General features: G+C 54.2%; 2 protein-coding genes across 12 annotated transcripts in view; one reads left to right on the forward strand and one right to left on the reverse strand.

Annotated features, from left to right (window-relative positions):
- Nucleotides 1–19,821, reverse strand: part of NUCB1 (nucleobindin 1) — a 21,928-nt gene continuing 2,107 nt past the window's right edge. For 3 of the 8 annotated variants that reach the window (XM_077131220.1, XM_077131224.1, XM_077131218.1), the window contains exons 2-14: nt 19,465–19,532; nt 18,400–18,571; nt 15,934–16,041; nt 14,580–14,712; nt 11,919–12,022; nt 7,308–7,493; nt 6,968–7,058; nt 2,619–2,677; nt 2,255–2,347; nt 2,089–2,181; nt 1,620–1,790; nt 1,052–1,151; nt 1–885 (exon numbers count right to left, since the gene is read on the reverse strand). In XM_077131220.1, the coding sequence (XP_076987335.1) occupies nt 773–885; nt 1,052–1,151; nt 1,620–1,790; nt 2,089–2,181; nt 2,255–2,347; nt 2,619–2,677; nt 6,968–7,058; nt 7,308–7,493; nt 11,919–12,022; nt 14,580–14,712; nt 15,934–16,041; nt 18,400–18,561 (1,413 nt within the window). In that variant the 5' untranslated portion in view covers nt 18,562–18,571; nt 19,465–19,532 and the 3' untranslated portion in view covers nt 1–772. The other 5 variants (XM_077131219.1, XM_077131225.1, XM_077131221.1 and 2 more) reach the window with 5 other exon arrangements.
- The window catches only part of TULP2 (TUB like protein 2), a 7,441-nt gene continuing 6,728 nt past the window's right edge, over nt 19,109–19,821 (forward strand). For 2 of the 4 annotated variants that reach the window (XM_077131229.1, XM_077131228.1), the window contains exon 1: nt 19,114–19,759. The gene's annotated coding sequence lies outside the window, so the exon portion shown is untranslated. Of the gene's footprint in view, nt 19,760–19,821 lie in introns of all 4 variants that reach the window. The other 2 variants (XM_077131227.1, XM_077131226.1) reach the window with 2 other exon arrangements.

The raw sequence follows: 19,821 nt of genomic DNA on the forward strand, positions 1-19,821 counted from the left end.
TTGGTTCTTGGAGTCCAGAAAATATATTTTGACAGAGCAGTACGGGATGAGGCCAGAGGTGGGCGGGGCCTCCAACAGAGCTGAGGGGCTGGTCCTGGGGGCTGTGGGGAGCCACAGGGGGCAGGGTCAGCTCTGGATGTAGATATCCTTCTGAGGTGGGGTAGGGGAGGGAGGGCTGGAGGCCAGGAGGCCTGGGGGGAGAGGGTGGTGGCAATGCAGAGGTGGGAACCCTGGGCAGGGGCTCAGGGAGAGCCTGGCTCCCTGTCAGCTCTGCTGAGGGCCCTCACCTTAGGGAAGACCCTGTCTTTGGGGTCCCACAAAACATGGGGAAAGGTCTCGAGAGATCACCCCAAACCCCCGTGAACCCACAGAAGCCTGGCCTGGAGCAGCAGGCAGGATCCCAGCAGCTGAGGAGGTACAGGAGGCTGAAGAGCCTGCCGGGGGCCAGCCAGGGCCATCCTATCCAGGAAGGCAGGCCTGCAGCAGACCCCCAGGGGAGGGGGCTTCCCTAAGCCGGGCTCATCCAGTGAGTGTGCATATGACGACAGAGAAGGTTGACTCCCGGGGGAGGGGGCAGAAAGAAAGACCCACAGACACAGAGGCCTGGGCTGCGAAAGGTGGGTCAGGCAGATCCGGGGCTCGGACAGTGAAGGGCTCCCTCGCCCGCTCCCCAGAACGCTGTGCCTCAGGCCCCAGGAGGAGGTTAACTGTGAGACCTCAACCCCTGCTCATTGGCTTGGTAGGAACCTGGGCGGCTGGGACCCCCCAAGGATCAGAGGTGCTGGGAATCCAACTGGGGCAGCTCGGGGAGCTGTTCCGGAACTTTCTTTTCTGAAGTGTCCACATCCTTTTGGTCATCCACTGGAGCTGGGACAGGCGCATCTTCTGGATACAGACAGAGGAAACGGTGATACTAGATAACCTGGTCTGCCCCACCCCCAAGGACCTAGAACTTGGGCCTGTGCCTCACTCAGACTCAGGAGTCCTGACCCCCAGCCCCGCCTCCCGAGACCAGAAGTCCTGGCCCAACCCCTCCTCCTGGGCCCAGCACCTGTGTCGGGGTGGAACTTGAGCTGCCCCTCAGGGCTGGGAGCCTGGGCCGCCTGCTGCTGCTGCTGCTGCTGCTTCCTCTGCTCCATGTGCAGAACGGCCTGCGAGGGCAGAAGAGGGGACAGCACAATCAGGGGGCCTGACACTGGCATAGGAAGATGCTCAGGCCTCAGGCCCCACAATGAGACTCCAGGGCAACCGGCTAAAGCTCTACAGGCCTCCTTGCTCTCTCTGCCCTCTTAAGGGGATTTAAGCAGCCCCTTCTCCTTCTCCTTGGGAGGCGCCTTGGGGCAGGGAAAGCCTTCCCTGAATCTACCTTTCTGTTTCCTCCTGGGAAGGGCCTTTACCCCTCACCGATACCCCCACTGCCCTTATCCAACATGGCAGACGCACAGATATCAGGGATGGGGAAGCCTCTGCCCTTACTCAAGATGGCTGCTGCCGAGCAGGGATCCACAAGTAATTAACATGGCATCCTGCAGGCCCACCCAACATCTGGGCGCACTGGCTGGCAGAGGCAAGGGCCCCCAGGCACGCAGAGGGCAGGCCCAGCTTCCCCACGCATTCACCTGCTGCAGCTCTCTCTTCTGGGCCTCCAGGCGGCCCTGGGACCGCTCCAGGGCCTCAGTCTCCTGGCTGAGGTGCTGCGCCCTGGCATTCAGCTCGGCCTCCCGGGCGGCCAGCTCCTCCTCGAATCGCTTCAGTTCTTCCTCTGTGTAGGCAGGGTGCATCTCCACCGTCTGGAGGGGCGGGGGAGCACCGAGGCGGTGACAGATAAGGGGGGGTAACTTCAGCTTTGGTCCCCCCACATGAAGGAAAAAGCTCTCCTGATGGAGATTTAGAGAAGGCTGCGAGGCTTGGGCAGTGGGCATGGGGAGGGGGACACAGACCGAGAGAGAGAGGGATGGAGGACCATGGCTGGGGGTGCAGACAGAGACCCAGAGAGAGAGGAACCGAGGACTAGGATGGGGGGGGAACAGACAGAGACTGAGAGATGGGGATGGAGACCCAGGACCCAGAGGGTCCCTACGTCCTCACCTCCCAGCCTTCTCCATTGTCCCCAAACTCCTTCCTCTGGGTGGATGCAAGGAACTCCTCCAGGGTCACGAGGCGGTCCTGGTTGGTGTCCACCTGAGGAGCCAGGTAAGGGTAAGCGAGGAGGGTGGGTGGGGCGCCCAATGCCCCAGGTGCTCCCTCCTCTCACATTCTTCATCACATGCTCCCGCATGCGCAGCCGCTCCTCTTCCATCTCCCGCATGTCATCTTCCTCGTTCTTCGGGTCATATACCTTCTCCAGCTACAGGGTCAGGGGAGAGGCGGGGTGTAGCTGAGAGGCCCAGGCCAAGCGCCCGCCCAGCATGGGGAATCAGACTACAACTCCCAGCAGCCCTTGGGGCACCCTGCCACGCTGGGCAGCCTCTTTTTGCCCCAGGGGCTGATGGGAGTTGTAGTTTTCCATGAACTCACACCCAAGGGGCATCTTCAGTGGGGCAGGGGTGCCAGGATCCCTAAGGGGACACGTGGCTGATCTGGGCACCCCCTGCACCCTCAGCTTCCAAGACACTCACCTCCTTGGTGAAGAGGGCCTCCAGCTCCTGCTCATCCAGGACGCCATCGCTGTTGATATCTGTGGGGCAGACCACAGGGAACCTTGGGGGCCTGGAGCCAGGGTCATTCAGGTATGTGGGAGACGGATGCGGGGTCTGTCACCAGAGAACAGGTGACCACGGAACCCCGGCGATGGAATGGCCGCCCCACCAGGCCCACTGCTAGGACAGTCGATTCCCCAGCAACCAGACCCTGTGAAGGGTGCGGATGCAGGGCTGGCTGTGCTGGGCCCCATCCTCGGGCTGTCCTGCAGCGCCCTCGCCCTGAGCACCCTGCCCCGGGCCCGGGGGTGGCAGGGGCCTCTGCCTCCCAGAGAACCAGGTCTGTGTTGGCCCGGTCATCGGGGGAGTCCCTCCCTGACAATCCGGGGGCCCGTGGCCCCTCCTGCTGTCTCTGCCTCCTCTTCCCCTCTGCTCTGCCCACTCAGACCAGAGACTGCCCCTGCCCAGGGGGCTGGAACTGCGATCCGGCAGATCCCATGGTTAAGTATTTTTTTTAATTGTATCTGTTTGTTTTTGGGTGGGCGATGGTGGCGCAGTGGCAGAGTTCTTGCCTGCTGTGCCAGAGACCTGGGTTCGATTCCCAGTGTCCACCCATGCAAAAAAAAATAAATCTGCATCTGTTTTTTCAAATGTTGTTCCAGTGGTAGTACATGATAATCTTACAATTATTCTAGCCTCATCTTTTAATGTCTATATCTTAAAGTTCTCTCTCTCTAATTTTGTTCCTTTTTCAATACATTTTTGGTTATTTCTAGCTGTTTATTCTGCCAAATAAAATCACAAATCACTTTTTCCAAGTTCCCTCTAAATGACAGTTATCTTTAGAGATTAAGTTCTGTAGAATAGGGAAAATTTAGGAGGCGATGCTGAACCTTACTAATAAGGCTAAAATAAATACCCCTGGGCGAAAAGAAGATTAGGGTGTCAGCTCTCCTGAAGAAATATATAAATCCAATGTAATTCCAACAAAAATGCCCAAAAAACAATTTTCTTAGAAATTTGGTGAAATAATTAAAAAATCCTTGTGCACGAATAAGACAGTAAAAAACATATTTGGAAAGAAAAGCTGTAGTGAATATATACTTAAATTTCCATACATTAGGATATCTAATGGTTAATTTTCAGCCCCCTTGACCTTCTGCCCGGGCTTCCAGAACATTCTCCCCTCCTCTCTTCCTGCCCCTCTGTCTCCTTGGCATGCCCCAGGGCTCGAGCTTGGCGTCTTCTCTACCTCTGGACCTGAACTTTCCATTATGAGAGCCACAGGCCACACGGGGCTACTTCAATGTAAACGGATTGAAATTAAATATCTGAGATTAGAATGTCAGTCCCTCAGGCCCACTCGCCATACGTCAAGAACCCCATATCCTCCTGGGGGTGGTGGCTGCCATACTGAACATGGGCCATTTTCCATCACCCAGCGAGTTCTACTGGCCAGTATGTATGTCCCCAGATGATGGTCTCTGAAAGCTGCCTTCCCACCTGAATGCCCCTCCCACTGCCTGGTCTCCATCTCCATGAGAATAGTGGGCAGACATCTCTCATTTAACAACGACCCAACCGAGCTCCCAACCTTCTTCCCACCTCGATGGACAGACGGACGGCAGCTCTGTCTTTCTAGGTGCTCAGCATGGGACCAACACCATGGAGTCAAGCTTTTCCCTCTTGTTCCCTCACCACGCTGGTCCAGTCTGCCTACCAGCCCTACGACCTGACTTCCAGGTGTAGCTGGGATCCGACCGCTTGGCCACCTCCCCACGGTACCACCAGGGACAGCCACCAGCATCTCATGCCTCCTCGCCAGGCTCCTGGCTTTGGCTCTGCCCTTGCCCCCTATAGCCTGTCCTCTCAGCACAGGGCCCAAGGAATTTTGCCAACACGTAAGGCAGACGGTGCCTGACCCCTGCTCCGATCTGGGCCGTCCCTGTAGGACCCAAAGGGTTAAAACAAGACCTGCAGAATTTACTGGGAGCAGCTGGCGTCCCTGGGTGGGCAAGAAACTGAGATTTTTACTTGCTTTGTTTGGAACAGTCTGGGAGGAACAGAATGTTCCTTTACCCCTGAATGGTTCCGTTAGGTATGAAGAAAGTTAAGTACTTTGTTTCCTTAGGAAACCCTGTAGTATATAAGCAGGAGCTGGTGCAGAATAAAGTTGTCTGTTGTTTGCTAAAGTTTAAGCTTCAGACCCCCTGATCCCGTCTGTCTGTCTCTTTCTTTCTTCCAGTCTCTCTCTTTCTCATCATTCCTTAATATCCTTCAAGCTCCGTTTCTTAGGAAGCAACACGTCCCATCATAGACAGAATCAAATCCAAACCCCTCACCCTGGCCTCCAGGACCCTACATGGTCTGGCTGCGGCTACCACCTCAACCACGAGTCCTTTCCCTCTTCCCTTCATGCCCCCTGCTCCACCTGCACGGGAAACGATCTTCTCTGCACACCTGCTCTTCCCTCCACCTGGAACCCGTTCCACCCAAATATCTGCAAGGCTCAACCCTGGACTGCACTGAAGTCTCTGGTCAAATGTTATCATTTCTGCAGAGCTATGCTGTCCAATTTTGTTGCCACCTAGCTACCTGGGGCTGTTGAAATTTAAATTAATAACAATTAAAAAGTCAGTTCCTCAGTTGCATCGCACAAGCCATATTTCCAGGGTCAGCTGGGAGCTGACATATCAGAAGGCACAGATATGGAGCATTTCCATCAGCACAGAATGTTCCATAAGACAGGACTGGTCTAGTAAAACCTTTACTGACCACGGCACCTCAAACTACCACTCCAGCAACTTACTGCTGCTGTATTTTCTTCCACAGCGCATATTGCTACTTGAGACTCTATTATAGAACCCCTATCGTCAATTCTAAGGTGCACCATTCCCCCCTGTATTTTATCATTCATGAAATCAGGATGCGTTTTATCATCCATCGATGGTGCATCAGTTTATATTTGACGGCTTATGTAATATAATCTATTCTTCCTATTCGTGGTAATTATATTCTAAAAGTTGCCCAAAACGCTGAATTAGCAAATACAGACCCACTGCTTCTAGGAGAAATACAGGGCTAGGTTCCTGGCCACGCTTTGTCAACAAATCAATGTATAACCTTGCTCTATGTGTTTCTGTTTAAAGATAACTTAGCTTATTTAATATATATTGCTGATTTATTAATATTGAACGCACAACCAACAGCATCATAATGCATGCCTGAATGAAGCTTTCCCCATAAGGCATGTCACAGCTTTCTCCTGCTTAGTAACACTGGACAGCACTTTGGCACTACACCTGGGGGCCATTTTAAACAGCAAAATCACCCACAAACAGCACAAAAACACAAAAACAGTGGTGCTAAATAAATTGCCAAAAGGACACTTGTTTACAGTATGAAAGCTGAAATAAGAAGGCCGGGTGTCGCTTTGACTGGCCTCAGCTGGGAATGTATGCATTGGGTGAATTTCAGTTTTTGCCTCTCTGTGTATCTCTGCAAATGATCGCAAAACTGCTGCAAGCATTGATACTGGGGCTACAAGTAAACATTAGTGAGCAGGTGAATACACAAATACAGCACCTGGGAATAACGATACCAACTGTACTAGTTTGTACCCCACGATCAATAGTTCCTTAGTTTCACTGAAATAGTGCCCTGTTTGCGCCACCACTGGCTGTGTGAGGGTGGGGACTCTTGTCTTGGTCACGGCTGATTCCACAGGGTATTGAACACAGCGTGGCCCTTAGAGGCAGCTTAGTAAATATTTGCTGAATGAATGAGGCAGGCCCTGGCAACCTCAGCTGACAGGCTACAGTGTCCTGTGAGGCTTAGCGTCCTGGGCATACCGAGGGGGCCTCAACCCCAGGCCTGGGTTCCCAGGTAGGAAGAGAGAGACTGAAGGGCACTGGGCCTCTGATACACCACAGAGAAGGAATTCCCAGGCCTCTGTAGGCCTGGTTACTAGGGAGCAGCACCCTCCTTGGCAAAAGGGCTCCCAAAAGGGACCAGGGCTTCCAGACTGTTGTGGGAGGGGGCCCGCAGCCTAACTAAGCCTGGTTCGCTCAGTTAGGGACTGGAGCTAGTTCTCAGCACCCAGAGGTCTGACCCACTCTGGCAAAGAGCCCAGCCCTTCCAATGAAGACCCTCGTCCTGGATCTTCTGGGAGGGGCAGGGCCTTCTGGTCAACCCGGGGAGATGGGCTCAGGCTTCCCAGACCCGGCCAAGCCTGACGGGACGGGGAGACGCTCCCATAGCAGCCATGCCCCAGAAAGGTCAGAGGCTCAGGGTTCAGCCTGGGTCTCAGAACTCCCTCCCCACCTTACCATGTAATATGAAGAAGGTCTTGGGGTTAAATCTGTTGGGGTCCAGTCCGTCCAGTTCCTCCCACACCTCCTTCAACTGGGCTTGGCTGCCCTGTGGAGGAGAAAGATGGGGAGGCTGGGGTGGGGGCTCATAAGCAGTAAGTCTGGGCCCCCCAGGGAATGCAGCTAGAGAATGTTTTATGCCCCCAATCCCCAAATGTGATGCCTTCAAGAACACCAAAAAACGACAACCCCAGCGGCCACTGGGACAGGGGGAGTTGTCATTCTTCAGCCACTTTCTGGCCTTCCAGTGCTGGGAGAGTTGGCTATGTCGGGGGGTGGGCACCCACGGGGTCCTTACGGGCACGTTGACTTTGGGGTGCTCTCGGTGCCGGCGCTGCTGCTCTTCCAGCTTCCTCTCTGCCTCCTTCCGCTGCTCTTCCCCCAGCGACTCCAGGTAACGGCGTCTTTCGTGTTCCTTGAGCATCTCGTAGCGTTTGAATTCTTCATGGTGGGCTGCGTCATATTGGGCAAGGTCCCGGGTGGCCTGCAGGACGGCAGGAGGTCACTTTATTTTTTGGGGGGTGGGTGGGTGGTGGTGATGCATGGTCCAGGAATCGAACCCGGGGCTCCCGCATGGAAGGCGAGCATTGTACCACTGAACCACCCGTGCAGCCTAGGATGTCACTCTTATCATGTCCTCAGCCCAGTCCAACCCCCAAAGGGCTGCCAGGGCAGCTCCTCCCTCTCACCTGTCCTGGCCTCACTTCCTGGATCTCCATAACCCATCCCCACCCCATCACACATCCTCCTCTCTTCCTTTGTTTAAGACAGATTATAACCATTACATAACAGCAACAAGAAATCTTTTTTTTTAACTTTTGATCATTCCATTCTACATATATAATCAGTAATTCACAACATCATCACATAGTTGCATATTCATCAACAGGATCATGTCTTAGAACATTTGCATCTATTCAGAAAAAGAAATAAAAAGAAAACAGAAAAAATTTCATATGTACTGTACCCCTTACCCCTCCCTCTCATTGATCACTAGCATTTCAAACTAAATGTATTTTAACATTTGTTCCCCCTATTACTTATTTTTATTTCTTATGTTCTACTTGTATGTTGACAAGGTAGATAAAAGGAGCATCAGACACAAGGTTTTCACAATCACACAGTCACACTGTGAAAGCTATAACATTATACAATCATCTTCAAGAAACATGGCTACTGGAACACAGCTCTACATTTTCAGGCAGTTCCCTAAAGCCTCTCCATTACATCTTGGATACCAAGGTGATAGCTACTTAATACTTAAGAATAACCTCCAGGATAACCTCTCAACTGTTTGGAATCCCCCAGCCACTGACACTTTGTCTCATTTCTCTCTTCCCCTTTTTGGTCAAGAAGGTTTTCTCAATCCCTTGGTGCTGAGTCTCAGCTCATTCTAGGGTTTCTGTCCTACGAGCAACAAGAAATCTTAATCCACCTCTTCCAAGTCCTTCACAGCCTCGAGATCTTGGAGAAGAAAGTAAACAAGGGACAGTGCCCGAGGTGAATTTACTGTGGGGAAGCAGCCCAGCTGGGTGTTCAGGAACATGAGCTCTCTAATTATTCTGCCCGGGTTCAAATCCCAGCTCTGTTCCTACTTGCTGTGTGATTTCAGGAGTCACTCAGCCTCCCTGGGCCCGTTTCTGCCCCTGTAAGACGAAGATAACAACACCAGCTCACATGGGCCTGTTGGGAGATGCTGCTGATAATACGCTATGCCTCAGTTTAGCCCAGAACAGATGCTCTGCAAGCAGGCATGGTTACTAGTGGCAAGGTCCGAGGTGGGCACTCAGGTGTTGGGGCAAGAGCTGGGTTCCCACCTGCACCTCAGTTTCTACAACTGTAAAATGGGGACAGTACCAGTGGATAATAAACAGCCTCGTAGGGGGGGTCACGGGGTCTCCATGACATTCATTCTTTTATTCATTTAATATTTACTGAGCACCTATTATATGCCAGGCCCTGCTCTAAACACTGGGGACAGAAGAAAGAACAAAATAGACTGAAATCTCTGCCCTCCTAGGGCTGATGTTCTGGTGGACGTGACGAAGGAGGGAGAAAGAATAAAAACAATAAAATATATGATAGTAGGTGAAAAGTACTGAGAAGATAAAGCAGAAAAGGGGAAATGGGATTGGAGGCTGGGGGGAGGTGTTAAAATTGTTAAATGGGTGGTGGGGAAAGCCTCACTGAGCCGGGGGTGTGTGAGCAAAGACCTGGAGGAGGGGAGAGTGTAAGTCCTGCGCTGTCCAGGGCCAGCAACCTCTAGGCACACGAAAAGGCTGGTGCAAAGGCCCTGGGGCAGGAGCAGGCCTAGAGTGTTGGAGGAATGTGGAGGAGGCCAGGGGGGCTGCAGCAAACAAGTGAGGGAGTATGAGAGTCACACCTTCGAGGCCTCTCCCTTGAGCACAGAGAGGGATGGAAACAGCTCAGGATTTTGTGGGCCACGGGGCAGACTCTGGATTTTCTCCAGGTGAGATGGGAACCATGGAGGGGTTTGGAGCCAAGGAGAGCTGTGATCTAAGAGGACTCGACAAGATTATTCCTGTGGCTGCAACGGGAAGTGGAATAATATCCCCTCAAAGACGTCACACCCTAGTCCTGAGAACCTCTGAGTCTGTTATGTTCCACAGCAATGGGGAATGACAGATGCAGATGGAATTAAGGCCACTATTCGCTGACCCCAAACTAGGGAGACTGTCCTGATGGGCCCAATGTACTCAGCAGGGTCCTTTACTAGAAGAGGAAGGACCCTCAGAGGGAGACTTGGCTATGGAAGGAGGGTCAGAGGGAGGCAGCGGTGTTGGCTTTAGAGATAGAGGGAAGGACTGTGAGCCTGGGAAGGCAGGTGGCCTCTAGCACTGGGAGAGGCAGGGGACGGATTTGCTCCTACAGCCTCCGGAAGGAACCTGCCCTGCTGACATGTTGATTTTAGCCTGGTGAGACTCTCGTTGGACTCCTGACCTCTAGAACTGTGCGAGAGTACATCTGTGCTGTTTTAAGCCACTAGGTGTGTGGTCGTTTGTTACTGTGGCCACAGGAAGCTGTAAAACTACTGAGCGGGAAACCAACTGGAGAGCTGTGACTTCACCCAGGGGGGATTTTGCCCCCCTCCCAGGGGTACGTGACAATGTCCGAGATACTTTTGGTCGTCACAAATGAGGGAGGGGTTTCTCCTTGCACCAGTGGTGGCACTGGGGATGCTGCCAGGTATCCGACAATGCCCAGGGCGGCCCCCACCCCACTCGGAGGATGGTCCGGTCACCGGTGCCGAGAATGAGAAGCCTTGCTGCAGAGGCTGTGCCTCCTGCAGGGAAGAGGCAAACCTCTCACGGCCCTCGCAGGGCTCCCAGACCCGGGCTCGAGGCACCGGCTGTGACGGAGGTGGCATGGGGCGCTGCGGATGCTAGGATGGAAACCAGACTACAAACAAAGGGACAGGGCAGTTCAGCAGCTACCAGGAGAGGCAAAAACCCTGAACACCTAAGAACCCCGAGGGACAAAGTTGCGGGACGGATGCCACCTGGCTGCAAGACTTACTATAAAGCTACAGCTTTTATGGAACTGGAGGGGAAAAAAACAATAGCCGCCTGCTCTTTGGCCAAGGAGTAACGGCTTTCAAGGCAAATGAACAAACTCTGGAAATGAGCCCTTCTCCTCCTGACATCAATGTGTCCGGCCACAATTTCTGGGAGTTCTAAAAGTCTTGTGCGTCCCGTCTGCCCTGCTCTGACAAGCCAGCTGCCAGCATCACATCCTTTCTCTCACTGCAAATGCTAGTAAAATGTGGATGAAAGCAACAATGACAAAGAGGCCAGGGTCCAGGAAAGAGAACAGTGGAGGCCAAGCCAGGGGGTGAGCGAGAAAAGTTCCTGTGGGATCAGAAGAGGGTCCCCAGGCCACACAGTGCGTCCGGAATGAGGTGGGATCTGTTTAGGCATGCTGGAGAGCTCTGGAAGGACCACGAGCAAGGGGTGGGGACAGAGCTGGGGTGTCCTCTCCCATTTACACACATACACCTGCCCTTTCCCAGGAGATGGGGGCTGTGTCCCACTTCTCAGATGACAATTCAATTCGGTCCCTGGGGCAGCTGCAACAAATGATCTGCAAACTCGGTGCCTTAAAACAACGCAAATTCATCAGCCCTCAGCTCTGGAGGCCAGAAGTCTGGAATCAGCTTCACTGGGACGGAAACCAAGGCGTGACCTCCCTGCACAGGCTCTAGGGGAGAGTCCATTCCCTGGCCTTTGCCAGCTTCTCAAGCAGCACTCCTTGCATTCCTGGGTTTGTGGCCCCTTCCTCCATCTTCCAAGCTGGCAGCTGGCTGCAGTTGTCACATGGTTGCCTGCCTCTGCCATCAGATCTCCCTCTGCCTTCCTTTTTTTTCTTCTTAATTTTTTTTTTTTTTTTGCATGGGCAGGCGCCGGGAACCTAACCCAGGTCTCCAGCATGGTGGGCGAGAACTCTGCCACTGTGCCACCCACCATTGCCTCCTTTTTGTAAGGACCCTGTGACTGTCCTTGGCCCCTCCAGACAACCCCCACTTCAAGTTCCTCAATCACAGCTGCAAAGTCCCTTTATGCTACATAAGGGAACACGTCCACAGGTGCTGGGGTCAGGACGTGGGTGTCCGTCATCCAGCTGACCACCAGGACACAGGCCAACAGCCCCCACTCCAAATCGCACAGGAAGGCCAAGGCCAAGGGGGGCCTTGAAAGCAGGTCTGAGCCGAGCCTAAGCCCAGCATTCCCCCACCTCCCGCTTTCCTGCAGAGAATCTGAGGAGGGTTTCTTAGAGAACAGCTGCCCCCTGCCAGCCTCTGGTGTCCGGTAACAAGGCAGGCTGCGGCGGCTCACATCCAGGTCTCTACCCCTCGGTCTCTCTCTCCTGCTGGACCCTGCCCTCACGTTACCGTCTGGATCAGCAGCTCCAGGTCCCGGGCCTCAAACGTGTGCTGATTCTGAGGGTCCAGGTGTTCGAACTGCTTCAGGAGACTCAGGTGGTCCACCTGCACATCTGGATGAGGGACGAAAAGCAAACACCTCGTGGAGCATGCGTTCTCTCTCGATCCCTCTCCTGGGGCAGATGTGTTTGAACAGTGATCACAGAGGTTACTGGGGAGGCCCAGAAAAGGGTCTGACTGCACCAAGGTAATCAGGGAAGACTTCCTAGAAGGAATGACACCATGACTTGGTCTGATACTTAAAATAACAAAAACTATAATGATAACTACTGCGCATTGAGCACTTACAATCTGTCAGGCCCTGCTCTCAGCACGTTCAACGTGTTAACTCTTACTTTTCACAGAAATCCTATGATGTGGGTTCTATGAGTAGCCCCACTTTAGAGATGTGAAAACTGAAGCCCAGAAAGGGGAAATGACTTATGTAGAGGACCAGCTGGGAGCAGGCAAAGCAGGGATTAAGCCAGCGTTGAGCTCCAGAACCCTCGACACCCAGACTCCCAACCTCTCCCCATCAGAGGGGAGTTGCCAGGCAGTCGGAAGGGGTGGCGTCTCCAGGCATGAAGGAGAGTGTGTTACCATGTGCGAAACCCAGCCACCAGCCCAGCCCTTCCAAAGCTTCAGGTTTAGTGGGGGTGAAAGGCACACACACACACACACAGACAGTTGGAATCCAGGTGACCCAAGCTACAGAAGGAGGCAGCAAGGCCCTGAGTAAACCCACAGGAGGGACAGGGAGCTTGTGGAAGAGACCCCGAGGATGTGACTCTCATAATTCATTTGTTCATTCATTCATTCACTCAGGCAACAGACATGGGCCCAGCCCTGGGCTCATGCCTGACCTGTACATACAGCATGAATCACAGATAAGAGATGACAGACAGATGGACATGCAACCATGACACAAACAAACAAGGGATCCTTCCCACAGGACAGTTAGGGCAGATGACATCTGAGTTGAGGCTGAGACTAAGAAGGTGTCAGCCATGTAGAGAGAGCCCCAAGAAAATGTCATCTGCTGCAGAGGGAATGCCCTGGCAAAGGTCCCAAGGTGGGGAGGATGGGATACTCGCCAGCAGTTACAAACGAGGCTGACACAAGAGGCAAGAGGGAACATGCTATGAGAAGGGGTGTGGCGGGGCAGCAGGGCCTCCCAGCAGCAACGAGCACGAACTGGATCCCAAGGGCCCTGGGGAGCCATGGTGGGTTCTGAGCAGAGGAGGGCCCGGACCTGACGTGGGTGCTGTGGGAGACAGAATAACAACTCCCAAAGATCCACGTCCTCATCTGCAAAACCTGTGGATCTGTTCCCTGGCATGGCAAAAGGGACTCAGCAGATGTGACTAAGTGAGAGACCCTGAGATGGGGAGGTGAGCCTGGAGTATCCAGGTGGGCCCAATGCAAAGAAGGGCCCTATATTATAAGAGAAAGGCAGTGGGACCTGACCGCAGCAAGGAAGGTCACAGGACGACTAAAGCAGACTGCTATGTCGACGGTTTCAAAGACGGAGGAGAAAGTCACAGCCAAGGAAAGGAGGTGCCCCAGAAGCTGGAAGAGGCCAGGAAATGGACTTGTCCCTAGAGCCTCTGGAGGGAGTGTGGACCTGTCGACACTGCCACCTTAGCCCAGCAAGACCCATTTCAGACTTGTGACCTCAGGACTATAGGAGAATAAATATGCATTGTTTTAAGCTACTGACTTTGGAATTCTTGGTTATAGAGGCAACAGGAAACTAATATGGTGTGAGCAGGATCCCTCCGTCTGCTGGGTGGGAAATGGACACACAGGGATGGGGCGGAGGCAGAGGAGCCCTGGGAGGAGGCGACCTCAGGGGTTGCAGGCAGGAGGCCCTAGAGACTGGACCCGGAAGGCAGCAACGAAAGCAGAGAGCGGCAGTCAGATTTTGGATAGGTTTTAAGTTGCTAAAAGATAAAGTCTGTAGAATAGTGCTTGATAGGGAATAAGCAACCAAGGAATAGGAGATATCATTCTGATTCGTGGCGAGGGGACACCTAACTTCCCAGAGATCAAAACAGACCCTGAAGCCATGATCCCTACAACAGAGGCACAAGAACAGGGGAACGCATGTGTGCTCATGGCAGGCAGAGGGCGCGGCCACACCTGTCAGCTCACCATGGTAGCTCCAGCACCCAGCCCAGAACCTGGCATGCAGCAGGAGTCCACACATGTCTGGAAGGAGTCTGGCAGCCTTGTAAAGACACCAGCTCTGCTGCTTACCTTCCACCCCCCACCAGGCCTCAGTGTCCCCACCTGTAACGTGGGAGTCTCATAGTGTGTCATGAGGTTCAAGAGGAACCTGAAAGTGAATCTCAAGCAACAGGGCATCTTCTTGTATTTAATAATAGGCTGAGAACTTCCCAGCAGTCAGAGAACTTACTAGAAAGCTGCAATGATTATAATGGCATGGGCCAGGCACCTGACAAACCCATCCAGAAATGCAAGTATGGAAGAGGATCTTGGCATCTGAACCTGCCCACCTCTTCCCTGCCAGGCACACTTCACCAGCAGGGAAGGTGAGGCCCCGCCTGCCTCCCACCAAACCACCCAGGGGCACAGGTGGGGAGACTGCCCGGCCCTAGCCCTGCTCACTGGGCTCCTGCTCGGCATCCATCTTGGCCTTAAGCAGCATCCGCAGCCGCGACACCTCCTGGCGCTTGAGCTCATCCAGTTTGGTGCGGACATGGTGGCTGACAAAGTCCAGCTCCCGGCTCAGCTTCCCGCTCTGTCCAGAGAAGAAACACCAGTCAGGGAAGGCGGCATGCTGGGCAACCTTGCCCTGCTTTCTGTCCCTCTCTAGAACCTTCTGCAAGCTTTCTGACCCTCCCCTTTCCCTGTTCACAGTGCCCCGTGGCTCCCCCAGGTCTAGGCCCCACCTCCCATCACTCATCGAATCACACATTTTGATCCAGCTATATTAACCCATGGGGAGGTTTTCACACTCATGAGGCTGTTTCCCACCTCCAGGACTTCGCACATGCTGTTTCCTCTGCCTGGGATGCTGTTCCACCATCCCTAATCAGAGCTTGACAGTCCTCCAAAGCTGGAAGCACATGGCACCTCCCTTGGGAAGACTCTCGACACCTCTGTCACCCTGCCTTACGCACAGATGTTGGGCTGAGTAGGGGGATCTTCTCTGGCCCCCTGCCAAGTGCTCTGAGCTACCAGAGCTGCCTCCACCCCTCTCACAGGGCCCCTGTGGTTCCCAAGGGCCCTTAGGACAGAGTCCCAGTTCCCCAGGCTGGCACTTGAGGCCCTGGAAGACCTGACACCCACCTCTCCGGTCTCAACTCCTGTCTTCATTTTATTTAGAAGGAGCCACCAGACAACAGCGGAAGGCACCAGAGTGTGTCATCTGAACATGCAATTCCGGCTGTCTAAAATGCACCCTCTCCATTTTAACTCCTATGCCATGGATACTCCCACTCGAAATGCAAAACCTCACGTGGGGAACTCTTTCCCTTGAAGCCTTTTCTCACTTGCCTTGCTGGCTGGACCAGGTCCCTCCCTGGGGCATCCCCAATGCCGTCTGCTACCTTGATCATTGCTATAGTCCCTTGAGACTCACTCCTGTGCTAAGTCCTTTATTTGTGTTAACTTGGATAACACAGGCCTGAATCCTACTAGGCAGGTATGATTGTTACCCCCTATTTACAGATGGGGAAACTGAGGCATGAGAAGGTGAAAATGTCTGCCCCAGCCCCAGGTCACACAGCTGGTAAATGATGCAGCCTGCGTCATGACTCTGTTCTATGACTACCACCACACGCTGTGCCCCCCAAATCCCTTCCTGGCTGTGTGATCCCTGAGAAGTGACTTCTTGTTTCTGAGTCTCTTTTGTGATTTAGACAACAGGCTGGGTTGGGCCCACATGGCCCCTCTGGGGAAGCCGGCCCTTCCCAGCCTCTCTGCAGCCCTCCCCGTGGCTGTAGGCTCCCAGACGCACCTTGATGTCCTCGGCATTGGCAGCCTGTAGCTTCTCACGGAAGTGCCCATCGGTCTCCAGCACGTTGATGACTTCTTGGAGGTAGCGATGGTAGTAAAGCCCAGTGTCCTGAGGCGACAAGGACAGCCATAGCGACCCCAGTCCCTGCCCCTTTCCCGTCTCCTTCTGCAGGCTGGCCCTCGACCCAAGCCTCTGAATGGCACGTAAAGAACCCAGGGACCCTCCATGTGGCTTAGGAAGCCTGCCCTCCACGGGAGGCTCAATCCCCCACTCTGTTGGGTAACCCCAGGAGAACCACTTAATCCTTGCACTTGCTTCACCCACCCGCCTTCCCAGGTCTACAGAGGAGATGAAATGAAAACCACTCAGTAACACCCGGCCCAATACCTCGCACAGGGTGGGTGCTAAAAGATATCACAATTGGTAGTTGTCAGGAAGCAGTTAAGCTTTCACTTACTCATTCATTCATTCACTCATTGATTCAACAAGCATTTACTGAGACCCAACATGTGCGAGGCACTGAACTGGAGATGTGGCAAATGAACAACACAAGACTCCCAGGGGACTTCCAGTCCTCTCCCTGCCAGGGAGGAGCCGGGCAGCATTTTGCCCTCCATGACTCTCAGTCTTCCTATCTCTAAAATAGGCCATAAATTCCCTTCCTCTTGGAGCCATGGTGTAAAGAAAATGAGATAAATAGTATAAAATGATGGTAAGGATATAAAAAATACTCCATCTCCTAGTGCTGTAGTCACACAGGTTGAAGAACAGTCGATGCTGGACAGAAGCCAGTGGCCTGACAGTTACTACCGTTGTCATTTGCCTCGGCTCACCCGCAATGCCACGGCAGGCCACGGGAGACCAAGCGCAAGGACTCTGGAGTCCATGTGGGGGGCTCAGCGCCCTGTGGCTGCTGGAACAAATCACCACAACCTTCTGGCTCAGAGCCACACACAGCTGAGTTCCGGGGTTTAGAAGTTCAAAATGGGTTGGCAGGGCAACATTCCTTCTGGAGGCTCTTGGGGAGTGTTTGTTTCCTGGCCTTTCTCAGCATCTAGAGGCCACCTGCATGCCTTGGCTCATGTAGCTTCCTGACATCACTCCAACCTTTGCTTCTGTCCTCACTCCTTCTCTCTCTCTCTCTCTCATGACTCTTCGATCACTCTTTCTCCCTTGTAAAGCCTGGGTGATGGCATCAGGCCCACGTATACCACCCAGGATAACTTCCCTACTCCGAGAGACTTAACCACCTCTGCAAACGCCCCTTTCCCACATAAAGTAACACTCACAAGTTCTAGGGATGAGAGTGTGGACATCTTGGGGGCGGGCAGGGGGCATTATTCATCCTCACAGAGGTTGTGAATATAAGTTAATATACTGAAATATTTAGCACAGGGCCTGGTGGACAGTAGGAGCTGTCAATGTCATTATTTTTGTTGTAGTTGCTATGGATGCTTATAATCTTTTGTTGCCTTCTATTGGCCTCAGAATAAAGAGTACATTTCCTACAGTGGCCCACAAGGCCCCATACGATCTGCCCCATCCCCTCTCTACCCTCCCCTCCCACCTTCTCCCCTACTCTGCCTGGAGTTCCTCTACTCACTCTTCTGTCTCCCACCCCTTTACCCATGCTGGTCACTCTGCCCCGAAAGCTCCTTTCCCCACTTCTTGACTCCTCATCATACCCCCGCCCCTACTCCACACCCCACCCCGTGTCCCAGCTCATGGAGGCCTGCCCTTCATCTTATCTTTTGGAGCTGGGCAGTTCTGAGAGGGCAAGAGGTTTGCACACAGCTGTGCCCCAGTGACTGGCCCTGTGCCCGGCTCATAGTGGCTGCTCAAGAAACATGTGGAACGAATGAAGTGAACGGGGACCCAAAAGTGCTCTTTGGTGTCGGCAGGGATGTCAGAGAGCAGAGGCTTAACTTGCTGGGAGGGCCGACGCCTGCCCTCCAGGAGAACAAAACGGTCTGTCCCCAGCAGCAGTGACCTCCCCATCCCAAAAGGGAGCTGTGGGAAGAACCAGGCCACAGTTCAGGGCCTTGGCCTGGAGGAGCCTTAAAGTTCCAAATTCCCAGAGAGGAAAGGTTTCACAGAGTTCAATAAACACGTGCTGGAATTAATAAGGGAGCGATTCACGTGACCCTTCGTAAGGTAAACTACAACTCCCATGAGCCCTGTGGGGCGCAGAACACCTTCCCCTAGAGAACGCCGCCTGCCCCTGGTGCTCCTGGGAACTGTAGTTCCTTTTTCGACTCCTTCCTGGGGGCACTTGAGGTGGCTGATGGTGACTTTTCACTTAACATTTGGGACGCATTCCGACCCCTCGCAGGTCCAACTCCCAACAGTCGGGGCTTAGAAACCTGTCCCCTCCCCGGTTTTTCACCACAGTCGGCCAGGGAAGCCCTGAAGTAGCCACCCAAGGGCGACGGGGGTCCGTGGGGATTGTAGGACCACTGCAAACACCTGTTTGGCGAGCAGGGCGGGGCCACTCACGGGGCTCTCGGTCGCGGGGCTCTCCTCCTTCTTGGGCGCCCCCCGCTCCAGGGGCACGGCCAGTCCATCACGCAGCAGCAGCAGCGCTGGCAGGAGGAGGAGGAGGGCTGCGTGGGGCCCAACGGAAGGCATGGCGCGCGGTCTGTGGGGGCCGAGGAGCGGATGTCTGTCCCTAGCCTCGCCCCCCGACCACCCAGACCACGGATCCGAGTCCCCCCCCAGATCCGCCGAACCCACTCCAGAGTCAAGGCTCGAGGCGTCACGTCCCCTCGGACCCGGAACTCTAGGACCTCGGCGTCCTCCTCCTTCATTCCCAGAGGTCCGGGATCCCGGGGACCTCCTCCCTCAGGCCCGGTAGTCCGAGACCCGTACCCCCTCCCCCAGACCCAAATGTTCGCGCCCCCAGCCTCCGCTCCTCCCAGAAACCACAAGTACGGCGCCCTGCCCGTCCTCTTTCAGGACCCAGTTTTCCAGTGTTCTCACCCCCAGCTCCCAAGCCCCTCATCGCCAGGACCCAGGGGCCCGGCTCCCGGGACCTCACCTCTCCTTCACCGCAGAGGGCGTTTCCCGGAGCCGAGACCTCCGCTGCGTTCCCGGCGATTTCCCCTCTAGGTCACGCCCACTTTCCCACACAGACCCCGCCCCTCCTCTCTGATTGGCCCGCGCAGCGCCCGGCCCTCCCGCCCGTTTCCAGAGGCCACACCCCTCATCGAAGTCGCTGGCCTTTTCTCGAAAACCTCGCCGGGCTTCCTACTTGCTGACGCCACCTTTTCCGGCCTTTTAGGCAAAAAGGAAGAGCGGACACTCTCAAAGTGAACTACAACTCCCAGCAGGCCAGGGGAGAATGAGTTACGTCCGCGGGCCTCGTGGCCCCATCGCCTCATGGGAGTTATAGTTTTCCCATTCATTTTCGCCCCAAGAAGCGGCTGCAATGTAGACCTTAGTGGTAATTCCACAGCCCGCCGTTTAAGTTTCCCCAGTTGTAGAGCGGGACTGCAATGGGGCCTCTCTCTGGCCCCTTTAAGGAACACTCACGTGGCGTTCGAACTCAGAACCCCAGGAGTAGGGTTGCCTGGCTGCCTGGGTGGCCGGGGTCCATTGCTCTGTTGGAAGTGGGGCGTGGGGGGTCAGAAAGGAGGGGGCTAGGGCAGGTCCCAGTGGAAATCCCCCCTCCCTCTGAGCCTTCTTTCTTTGCGGAAACCCGGAGATTAGGTCCCCAGCTCCAAAAGAGAGGGTCAGGTATTTTTAGAGATTGACCAGAGAGACAAAGCACTGAATGTAACAGCCTGTCCTAATACACGGAGACGAGTGAAAGTCTCCAGGATCCCAGGTAGGTGGGTTCTGGGAATCTGGGGTGACTGGGAGTGGAGTGTTTGGGGCCCAGAAGCCAGA

The sequence above is a fragment of the Tamandua tetradactyla genome, chromosome 16 (assembly GCF_023851605.1).
Source record: "Tamandua tetradactyla isolate mTamTet1 chromosome 16, mTamTet1.pri, whole genome shotgun sequence".
In the NCBI taxonomy this organism is placed as follows: Eukaryota; Metazoa; Chordata; class Mammalia; order Pilosa; family Myrmecophagidae; genus Tamandua; species Tamandua tetradactyla.